At 36.4% G+C, this 12,606-nt stretch overlaps 1 protein-coding gene across 11 annotated transcripts in view; it reads right to left on the minus strand.

Moving 5' to 3' along the window:
- CELF1 (CUGBP Elav-like family member 1) overlaps positions 1 to 12,606 on the minus strand; it is a 41,482-nt gene that overhangs the window by 26,463 nt on the left and 2,413 nt on the right. For 4 of the 11 annotated variants that reach the window (XM_067462779.1, XM_067462777.1, XM_067462776.1 and 1 more), the window contains exon 2: positions 3,289 to 3,402. The exons of the other annotated variants lie outside the window; for them this stretch is intronic. In XM_067462779.1, coding sequence (XP_067318880.1) covers positions 3,289 to 3,359 — 71 coding nt within the window. In that variant the 5' untranslated portion in view covers positions 3,360 to 3,402. The remainder of the gene's footprint in view (positions 1 to 3,288; positions 3,403 to 12,606) is intronic. 11 annotated transcript variants of the gene reach the window in all.

Genomic DNA, 12,606 nt, shown 5'->3' on the forward strand with positions numbered 1-12,606 from the left:
GGAAAACAGTAACCTTGTTTCATTTCACTAACCAACTGGATTCAATCTACAATATTGTAAATGCATAGCAGATGAATATGTATAATGAAAATTTGACTGGTTAAGAAAAATAAGGTCAGCTGACTGGGCATAATCAACAATCAAATAATAGTTTTATTCATTGGTTTCAATAAACGAAAAGGAAACAGCTTCAACAAGTTTGATATTCATGCTGATAACAAAAGCTAGTTAGTTAGCAGTGAGTTGGGTGCAGACATGCTCTCTGTGGGTAGAAGTGACCTCCTGTTCAAAGAGGAACTGGAATCTAACAGAAGTTTCTCACTGAAGGAAGAGAATTAGCTATTTTGCAGATTCTTCTTCCTTCCCACACCCCTAAGCTGCTCCAGTGCATTCCAAACTTCTGGATTGGTTTTTCAAAGGCCACAGAGATGATAGTGGCAAAAGTCACTATCCTATCATGCTTTTGTAGACTCACATCAGGTCTGAATAAATAAGTAAATAAATAGTTTACAGCATGAATGATTCAATAAACACTTAGGTTTTAACCCCAGAAAACCAGAGTCAAGCTTCAGTTGTATAATTAAAAATCCCAGTACCCATAATGGCATTTCTAATGTAATGGAACACCTGATCATAGTCAAATAATAAGTACTCAACTAACCAGCAAATCAAATCTATGGATATTCACTGAACTTTTGGCGGAAGGGGAGGAGATACTATTCAGAATGTAAAAACATAGACATCTAGGTCCTTCCACTTTGTCAAAATCTGTAAACACACTCATTGCATTCTATTAAGAAGTTTCTCCCAACCAACTTATTGTTTAGATCAGAATTCCTCCAATGTGGAATCCTGCAGATGTTTCAGAATGCAACTTCCAGCAATCCCAACCACCATGGTTAATAACGAAAATGATAAGAAAATTAGTGCTGACAACACCATATTAGGCAATGTTAATTTAGAATTTTGTCTAAGGTCTTAAATATGAACATCTGGACTGCCATGGTGGCCTATCAAAGCTTTCGTCTTGGCTGCGAATCTAAGTTTATATGTTAACCTAACAATGTTCACACAGAGCACATCTATATAGTTTCTTTCTTTAGAAGCAGCAAAGAGGATGGGAGGGTGGATGGTGGAGAAAGGAGCAATATTTTTATTTACAGCAGTGTGGTGGACATTATTCATCCTTCCCTTATAAAATACAAAATAAAAAATAAAAAATTGAAGTGTTATATTGATGAGCAAATGATTTGTACTGTACTGTTGCCATAATTTTACTTACTGTGAATTATCTTGAAAGCAAACTTTACAGAAAAATTATATGCAATTATGCAACAAATTCCAGTAAAACTACCAATAATTTTTAATGTTCTGAAAACCAAACTTGCTCCCACCAGAGTACTATTGTTCATACTTGGTCCCAGGACACATGAATATTTCAATGAGGAAGTTACCTTTCAACCCTAGTCCTTTCCTATATGGCTATTTCCAGGGGACAACATGATTGCCAATTCATAAACCCATTCCACATAACGGAAAATCATTTTGAAAAGGAATAATTGGCAGCTGCGTTGGCTTTACTCCCATGAGCTCTTGAAAGATGAGATCTTGATGGTTTAGATAGTCAGAATGGAAAGTAGCTTATCTCACCAAACTAATCTGAATTCCACTGAAAATGACTTACACTTACATTATGGTGAACTCTTTGGGAGTGTATTTGCTTTCAAGCTGCCTGTTGATTAATAGTGATCCCATCCATTTTTAATAGAATTTCCTTAGGCAAAGAATACTCAGAGGTGATTTTGCCAGTTCCTTTCTCTGAAATATAGCCTACAGTCCCCGTATTCATTGACAGTCTCTCACTCAAGTACTGTTCTGGCTCACCCTGCTTAGCTTCCAAGATCAGAGATTTTGTGCCTTTAGATCAGGAGTCCCCAAACTAAGACCTTTGAGTCAGATATGGCCTTCCATTTACCCAGCCCTCACCCTAAAGTTTAGACTTAGGGTCACCTAAGACTGAAATTGCTTAAAGGCACACCACCACAATCCTAATTAACTTGACTATCTCATTGGCCACTGAAATACTGGTAAGTTTAAGTTGGTTAAAATGGCTTTTTATTTTAAATATTGTATTGTTCTGTCAATTTTTTTTGCACTACAAATAAGCTATGTACAGTGTGCATATAGTTTTTTCCAAACTATATTCTGCCCCCCCCCCCCAAACAGTCTGGGGGGACCATGAACCAGCATTCTGCTTTAAAAGTTTGAGGACCCCTGCTTTAGAGTATTATTGTGAACATATAGTGAAAAAGATGTCATTCATCTTTTGATTCAAGAAAGAATTGTACTTTGAGATTTTCTGTCTTTCACAATTAATACATTGATCAGATGTGTCCCAGATATGTTGGATTACAATCTCATGCCCACAGCATTTAGCATCCCTAAGTAAACAACATTTCCCTTAATTTGATACCATTCTGTATCAAATTACAGAACCATTTGGATAGGTAGCTGTTTGTGCTATTCACATCAAAAAAATATTAAAAAATGGATCTGCATAGTCTAGTCAATTCTTATTACTCACATTTAAATGCTAAACAAGAGAAACTTTATGTGTTACATTGAACTCATGAAGCTCTAAGATAATTATATTTTACATAAATCACAATGGGATTATTCTAGAGGAAAATGAAATATATATTTAATGCGTTCCTCACACTTACCTGAAAACCAGTTCATTTAGATACGGTTAATTCCACAACAATAAATAATCCATGTCTGAAATATGCGTTTATATATTTAGGCACCAGCTACAATAAATTTTGGGCAATAATTTTTCCTCTTGTGTTTAAACTATCTTACGGTATCATCTCATAGACAGCATTAATTAATTAATTTAATAAGTGAACCTCCCTCTCTGACTTGCTACAAATGCAATACCATAAAACTTTACAAGTGTCTGGGAAACTCCTTTCTAGACTGCACAAACATGCAAATACCATAACTAGTGTAGTGTAGCTCTGAAACCAGTTCACTGTGGAACAGAGTTTGAGAGTGAATACAAAACATTTGCTACTATATCTGAGGGAGATCATATTCATAAAAAAAATAAACTTTAAGCATCTTTCAGGATCTCTTTTACAAGTAAACTTTAGGGTTGAACATGCCTGTTTCAGTTATTTCCTTAATACAGAACATTAAAGAACCCCCATCACCCCATAATCAAAATCAAAAGAACACATTCAAATCAGTATCAGTGTAGATTAGCTATGAAAACAAAATACTTACATAGGGCTGGCATTCAAGGAGCAATGATCCACCATCATTTCTGGGAGGAATTCCAACTTAAAAGCAGCCATCACTTCTCTGCTTACCACAAACCACTAATGCTAGATCACTGTCCTGTCGAACCAATTGAACACCACCACTTAAGTTCAGCAGGTCTTAACACACTGATCCACACAAAAGACACTCAAACCACAAGAACACAAGCTTGGGGAGACCAGCAATAGACACCACAAAAACAGGCTGGACTGGGAAAGGAACATGGGGACCAGGATTAAAAAGGGGATGTGACCATGTGAAGAGAAACTCAGCTCAGTACACAATGAAAATGCTGATGCACTGGGCTTGTTTTGTGCAATTTTCCCTGGCGAAGCAGTACTGTGTGCACTGTCAGATAAACAGTGTCAGATCCATGAAGATAGTTGTGTGCAACAGAGCAGAAGAAACACAAACTAGCTTCATGGCTTCTAATCAAGTTTTCTATTAAAAATGGGGTACATAGAGCCTCAAATATTCCTTTAGGTAGAATATTTTTGATAAACTAGGATCTTATGATAATTGAGATGCTGATTTAGAACAACTTGATTGGAACTGTATAAGATTAATAAACACAGAATAAGCTAGTTGGAACTGTACAAAAAATTTAAACTTTGGATGAAATCTGCCTTTTGCACCTGTGCAAGACTTCAACCTTAGAAGATTTTTCTTAAGTCTGGGAACTGCATATGTAGCACAGAGGCACATCGAAGCTGAATATGTGTTGTTCATGCCTCCCAAATTTACTTATGAAAGAAACAGTATCATTCTAACGACTGCACTGTTGAACAAATCTGTACAAATTAACCTTTCTGCATCTACCAGAGTGCTCACAAAATTATTTTCCCCCTCCATCAGGTAGCAACTACTGAAGAAACCCTTCTTACGTGTATTTTAAAACTAAAGAGAAGTGTGACAATTTTTCAAGAAGTAAAAAGATACAGATGTATTTAACAGAAAAGGCTTACGAGTAACTTAGACATGGATGCCTACTTTAACCTTTCTGACTTTCCTATGCCTCTGAAAGCGGTGGGAAATTTATTCTATTAGAATACAAATCACTACAAGATAGTTTTAAAACATTGAATGGTTAAGTTATTTTTATCTTATAAGCTGATTATTATCTTCAAGCTACTGACAATACTACCCAACACACATTTTGGTGCCTCAAATGTTACATCTGTTTCTGGGTATATTTCATCTGCCGATTTCAAAAATGGCACCAGTTTTCCCTTATTAACTCTAGTTTTGAGAAACATGGCATATATGCCATATACCAGTCTTTATCTGCTCACTCATAAAAATCATGATAACCATATCTAAGAAACTAGAACTGATGCAGTCTATACAAATGCATTTTTTTGAACCAGTACCCCAAATAACCCTAGGAACAGGCCTAAAAACCAAGACACCAAGATTTATTTTTGTTGGGCTGTGTAATTTTTATTATTCCTTCAAAGCACATATGTATCGCCTCTTTAGAACACACTGATTTCTTTTAATTGAAGCTTGCTTGTTTGCCTATTAGCGTTTTATACTTTTAGTTTCTTCAATGTGATCAATAATATGATGTTTGCTGTTTTATCAAAAAATCTGGAGAGAAATGTACTCACAAATTATTTTTTCAGTGACCTATTTGACTTTAACATCATAAAATCTAAGGTGTGAGCACCCTGTAGATATCCTAATCCTATTAGCCCTCCTAATATGGCCGATCATCATATGGAAGGTCACAAGGTGCTGTTTCCTGCATTGTGTATGAGATGAGAGCAAAGTACATGGTGCAGAGACTATGGAAAGTGATAAAAGACTTTTCTAGAATCCAAGGTCCTTCAATGCGATGTGATAGTATCTACCAACATAAATGGCTTTAAAGGAACTAAAACAAATTCATAAAGAATAAAAGAATTATTAGTTGTCATGAAAACAACAAGAATCTTCAGAATCAGAGGCAATATCTCTCTGAATGATGTGTCGCTGGAAAACAAGAGAAGGAGACAGCTATTATTTATATGATATGCTAGTGGGCTTCAGACAGGTACATGATATCCAAATATTCAAAATGTTTGGAATGTCTTTTGTATTTTTTTAATTCTAAAATCTGTCTATACACAATGACATATTTTGGAGATGGAATCCAAGTCTAAACACAAAATTCATTTATGTTTCAGACCCCGAAAGCAATTTTGTACACAAAATTTTAAAATAATTTTGAGCATGAAACATGGTTTGTGCATACCATCAGAAAGTAAAGTTATCACTATCTCAGACACCCATGTGAACACTTTTGGGTTTGTTTGTTTTTTAGTATTTCAGGATGTTCAACCTGTATTAGATTGGGAATTTTGTGCCCTTAATGAAATTAAACCTATGTATAACTTTCAAATTAATATACTCTGGTGAAGGAGTGTTTTGTGAAATTAAAGTGCCACTTTTCTCAAATAAGAGTGTCAATATTCAGAATTAATCTCAAAGATCCAAATATAAGTCCAACAGGTAAGCAAAAAAGTTGAAAACCACATTAGAAAGTAATCTGAGAAGCTTGTCTGAAATTCACACTGATTTCCTTTTTCTCTCACACATTCCCACTTTTCTACAAAATAATATAGGCTAAATGATATGCTGATGCCTATGTCATTCTTAAACTGGAAAAGCATGCATTATCCACACAAATTAGAAACACTTACATTTTTGACATTTCTAGAAACAACTGATGACTTAATGCCCCCTTTCTACCCTCTGAGTGCTGCAATATATGGTATTCATGCATATGTTGCTTGCCAGCTACTAAATTGGTAAGACGAGTTAAACTATGTAGAGAGGGTAAAACTTTACCCAGTAGTCTTCGCAGTGTAGAAAGGGTCTGTCTACATGAGATAATGGCTTCTCGATTTAGCAGATACCAAGTTACCATTCAAGAACAGGAATAAAGTTTTTAGTGTAAACAGTTGTCTAAAAGGTTTGGGCAGATCTGCACCATGTCAATGCAATGTACACTAAAAATGCTCAGATGATAGTAGCTTATGGGCCACTTCTCAACTCTATAGCAATTTTGCCAGGGGCATAGCAATCCTATCAAATTTCAAGTTTAGCAAATGGGTAACAAAATAGCAGATGAGAATCAAGTAAAGTATGCAGTGATTCCCCACCTGGAGCCAAAAGAAAAGAAAAACACATTTCACATATTTTGGTTGGATGTAAGTCAGCTGTATTTATCCAGAGAAGAAATCTCTATAAATACATTCTTATATAAAGGATCAACAATGTATGATATTCTCCTCACAAGATATGAGGGCCAATTGTCAAGATGTTTTAAATGTCTCCACAAATTTACAGAAAATAGATCCATCATGAAAACAGATCCTCAATTAGTTATAATAGTTAAACAACTTTTCCATGATCAAGGGGAAAAAAGCATCAATGCTAAATGACACAGCCTAAATATACAAGAAGAAAGCTGTTTCCTCCATGCCTTGCTTGAAATTTTCCCAAGAGAAATGTGTTCATATATTGGTGGGAAAAGAAAGTTGTAGTGGATGGCAGCACAATTCCTAAATGTGGTGAAAATGAGGTTCAAGACAGGGGAAATCCAGGTACTGAAAACCCACTCACCTGTGAAATGTACTGGGAACTCTGAGGAAGTCATTAAGTGGTCTAATCTGCTTACAATAAGCCAGAACCCTGGCTAAATGGAATAAATAACTGCACTGCTGGTTTATGTTACCTAATCCCTTCACTCAACAACTGCTTCTGTAAAGCAGTCACCCTCTCACATAACTACCCATGGTTTGCTCAAATAAGCTCAGGTGGACAAAAGAGAAAAAATTAAATTCAAATTCATACATAAAATTGCAAAGTATATGAAATGAGACAGATCTTGGAAGAGTGAACTTCCAGTTCACTCTTTTAACAAGATGACAACAAACATCAATGAGTTAAAACAGGAACATTGGGAAGTACTTTATGCTATGTCAAACTACCACTAGTCCATCTGGCATTGCATTATCAGCCATGAGTGCAACAATTATCCAAGATTTCAGGTGTGATTTTCCTATCTTTAACTTGGGACTGAATCAGTGACCTTCTACATGCAAAGTCTGTCCTCTGTAATTGAACAATGTCCCTTTTTCTTAAGTTTAGATAGCTTCGACTAACTGGCTGAGACATTCTGTTTTCTTGGAGGAAAAACAAACAGATCGAGCGGACATTTAGATAACAAGCCTAAATCCAATGATATAGCGAGAGTATGACATCAGTGTGACACAGACACATATACATAGAGCCCTTAATGCCCCACCCCAACAGCTTCAGAGAGTTTCCTTAGCAGGTTTATGAGTGCAGTGCACTAGGGAGCGAAATCACCACCTTCTGATTCGATTGACAGTGAATGCCTCCTCCTTTTATTCTGATCATTGATACACAAAATTAAACTGATAATCTTGTTAACTATTAGCAAGATTCCACAACTCAGATAAGAATTTATACCCTTATTAGGCTAACTCACATGTTCCACATCACTATCCAGGCTATTAACACATCCAGATGTCTTAGACACACTTGGGGGGGGGGGGGGGTGATGTTAAAAGTTATGGTATCTGTATGGTCTGAGTTTCAAAATAAAATATGGGAGTACCAGGTGTGCAAACTGCTTCTTCTTCACTTTAACAGTCTGATTACAAAGCTCTCATGATTACAATATTTAATTTACTCTCCTCCCAACCTGCTTTTTTTCAACTTCTTTTCTGATGAATAAATAAAAGGATCTCAAAAGCTCATATATTGTTGTCATAAAATTTGGTGAAGTTGAGTTTGTCAAATAATTTAAGATAAATATATTTCTTCTTACACATAGACAAGTGGATATAGAATATAGTATGTGGTTGAGTAACAGCACAACATTAAAATGACGTTTCACAGGTAATAAAATAAGACAAGTTGTTACTATCTGACAGCTTTAGGAATGTTTAGTGCCAGTTGCAAGGACAAAGGCACACAGACTCCACAGCACCGACGCCCCCCCCCCCCCCCCAGTGTAATACGTCTGTGCTCACAGTAGCAACCAAATAATTATAATAACAATATAGCTACTTCCTGTTTGAAAAGAAAAGGTCCCATCTAGGCCTAAAAGAATACAAGGCCTATCCCAAACAGAAAAAAATGGTAATCTAACAGAAGCTTGCAAAGGCTTTGACAAAAAGACAAGCCAAACAAATTTTGCCCTGCCCCACTAAGTTTTGAGCAGGTTCACAAAAATAACTGTAGGGTTGCATTAGACCCATGAACTTTATTTTCCCCAAATATATTCTAGGGGAGAAAACCCTGCTGCTACCACACTTTCAGGAACAGGAAATCTCATTTGTGCCTCCTAAAATGGGGACCAAGGAATCACAAAAACAGTGTTAGGGTCCATATTCAGCATAGTTCTTGCTAACACCAAGTAAGATGGGTACAGAGTGCTTTATATATAGCGGAATGAAATTTATCTTGAACATGTACTGCCCAGTTAACCAGAAGCACTGGTGAAATACAGTGGATCTTGAGGGGGAAAATATATTCAAAAATTCACCCAACTGCCAGTAGAAGTAATGACAGCACCTTCAAGACAGTTCAGTTTAAACACACAATTTTCAATTGTATAGCTACTGAACTAGCTCCAAGAGCATAAGGAAAGCACCAGATTTCATATGCTTCAAAGTTTGCCAAGGACGTTGTGCACTTCTGAGTATCACATTTTACACAGGCAAAGATCTCTTCATGAACTCACCAATCAGCTTTCCTTTCTAAACACACAGATTAGATTACCCCACCTTCCATCAACAGATATGCATGGCAGCAGCGGAAAATTGATCAAGTCCCAGGCTGTAGGGGCAAAAGTGTACATGGATTCCTTGAAAGGATATGAAAAAATAAATTCTAATACTGTTTTTTTAAAAAGTGACCTACAAAACCAATGCAAAATTTATAGGAAACATGGCTAATCCTTTAGATGGCAGATAGTGAATTCACTGAAATAATCAAGCTTCCAAAATATATCAAGTAACAGTTCTAGAAAATAATGATTCTAGGAAGACTTCTTAAAATACGTGCATTCCACAAGAATGACATGACATGACATGACTCTTTTAAGGTCATATTTTTGCCCTTATCAGCCTTCCTGATGACTGAATTATCATCATTCTAATCTGTTTAGGATAAGTATGCAATTAGTATATTTGGCGTTATATAAAACTAAATGGCAAGAGTGGTTTTTCAGAACCCTAGAAATGCAGTGACAAGCACTACTGCACCTCTGCTGGTTTTTAACTGTGGATGGAAGAATTTCTGAGCAAACTGTATTTCCTGATGTAATACTTACACCTGGAGGGGGAAAAAGTATAGAATGGTGATCCCAACAGCATTTTCTGAGTAGAGTCAAAAGCAAACTGTTATCTACAGCTAAAACATTCAGATTTGTGAGATAGTGGTAAAGAACAACTGTCAGGCAAAATTTTCTCCAAAGATGGATCTGGAGCATTTCTGAACAGCTTTGTTCATACGCAATATCAAAAATTGTCTGAGACATGCAAGCATAGAATCTTTGTAAGCCATAAGTGGGTTCTCCATATTCAAAAGCTATAGATCCACAGATTCAACCAACTGTAGATCAAAATAAAAATATCAATTTAAAAAAATTAAAAATACAGTAGTTTTTCAAAAATAGCAGTGCAGGACATTTTTCTCATGCCCCAACCAGCTGCCTCATGAGGACCTTGGTAAAAGAAGTTATGTGATGCTCTCCTACTGAAGGCAAAGAAGTATCTTAGGTGAGGGACAAAGGAAGGAAGAGAGGGAAAATGTTCATGTGGAAGGCTAGGATGCACACAAGGCAGCTGCCTCCATAGTGCTGTTGGTGGAAGGGATTGGGGTGGTGTTAGAGTTTCTTTTTTATTTTGGAGACTTGAGCATCCAAGAATGGTATAGCTGTAGGGTCCTGGGACCAATCCCCAAGGATATGAAGGCCAAACTGCACAATTTTAATAGCAGGATTGTATCTAAACAAACTTTCATTTTATATTGATGATGAATGACTAAATGTAATGCTACTCTAATAATTCAGAGTTCTATTCTATTCCCATCTTTGCACAAGTATCAAATACATTATTTAGAGTTGCACTAAAGGTATTATAAAGCACACACACAACAGCAATAAAAGCCAGCAAGCAAATAATATGAGTTAAAAAGCAACAAAAACACAAATGCAATGTTTATTTGAAAAAATAATAGAGGGTTATCGACATAGTGCATAGATGGGCAACTTGAAAATCCAGCTGCAATTTTTAAATGCTACTTAATCTCAATCTCTTTATCCCACTCATTTTGCTGCTCTTCCACTTGTTCTTCCAAGTCCTGCCAAAAACACCAGCCCCTCACAGCATTTCCCACCATCTGACCATAATTGGGGGTGGGGGTGGACTGGATGGTCCTTGTGGTCTTTTACAACTCTGTGATTCCATGAAGGCTCTCCTTTTGCTGCCTGGTTGAACTCTTTCCCCAATGAGTCACCTCCTCTTCTCTCTCTTTCTCCTGCAGGATTTTGAATCAATTTCCCAACAATCAACCTCCTCACCTCACTCCTTCCACTGTCTGTGGAAAAGGGGATTAAATTAAATTTTAGCAGCAGGAGGAGAAAAGATCTTTGGTAGTGGTACTTGAGTTTTTGTAGTGGGAAGATGCAGAATGGAGTGAGGGGGTGGTGTTGCTGGCAGGACATGAAACACCAGGTGAAGGGGAAGTAGGAGTGAAATGAAGCAGGTGGATTGTTTTGGATGAGGCTTTGTAATGGGAAGGGACTGCTGGACTAGGGCTGTTGTAGGAAAAAGTCGGTAGCATATGTGTTGGGGAGGGACTTATTATATTCATGGCTTTCCACTTTTGCAGAAGTCCTGGGCCCCTAACACACACAAATTGGAGGGGGGGGGGAGACGCAACTGTAAAATGAAACAACAAACGAAACCTTTGCTTCCATTTATGCAGGTTACTGCATAAGAACTTCCACAATTCACTGTGATTCCAATACACGAAGTATTTCTGGTACTAGTCATTCCACTGTTTTAGTTGCTGCTAGTAAAACATGCAAGCATTTGTGGAATGCCCTCCTTCATCTTTTTCTGCTAATGATATACTGGATATAGTGTAAAGGCTCAGAAGCACTCAAAGCAAAGCAAAATATGTAAAAACATGTGACACACTCATTTTCTTATACATCAGTAGTGTATTTAGTACTTATGCTCAATATGCACACATACATATGTTCTTCTTCAGTAAATAAAAGGTGTTCATCACCCACTTATTTATATAAGCACAGAAGCAGACATATTTAATCATATTATCTCATACCTTAATATAGCCACTAAGAAAATCCTTGCGGGGGGAAGGGAGGAGAGAAACACTGACATTTAATAATAATATTTCCTAGATGCACAAATAATGTAAAGCACAATCCTGTATCTATTATTTACATCTGTAAACCAAGGGAATAAAATACTGTTTATGGCTGAATAGAGTAAATGGATATTTCAATCAAGCCAATTCAAACACAGGTTCTGTCTCCATGTAATTTGTAACATGGTAAGAAATTATGCACCATATCTTTTGCTGGAAAATCGTATCTTTTCAATAAGTACATTTGGACACAATGACTAACTAGCTGCCTTGGAATGACTCAACATGCCATTTATGTTTTGATTATTCTAATATCTCAATCAGCATTATAGTCTCTGAAAGAAGTTTTTGAAAGGGGGGCGCTACAGCAGGGAGCAGAGATTTCTTTCCCCCTTTTGATCTATAGGCAGAAACAGTTATGTCAATGGATATCTCCCACTACATTCTGGACATTATCTCTAAAAATTCATATTACTTCTGAAATTTGCATTCAAAGATATTTGTAGTCATGGCATATTTTTAGACATGGCTGTAAATTAGCATATGTAGGAACTGTATATCTTACTAGTGACATTGATAATAATACTTTTATTCTTATACTCTGCCACCATCTCCCTGAAGGCAATCGAGGTGGCTTACATATGTTCATAATACATAAAAGCAAAACAAACAAACAAAACCCCCAAAAAACAATCCCCCCAAAAAAACATAAAAGTAAAAGCAACCCACAAAACAAAATACCTTAAAATAAAAACTAAAATAAAAACATTGAGGAGTATTCTTCATAGGGACCTTGGTGGGATAATAACATCAAGAGGGTTTTTTTTTGTGCAGTTATATATATATATACATTTTGTTTTTATA

This window comes from Anolis sagrei, chromosome 1 (assembly GCF_037176765.1).
Source record: "Anolis sagrei isolate rAnoSag1 chromosome 1, rAnoSag1.mat, whole genome shotgun sequence".
Classification (NCBI taxonomy): Eukaryota; Metazoa; Chordata; class Lepidosauria; order Squamata; family Dactyloidae; genus Anolis; species Anolis sagrei.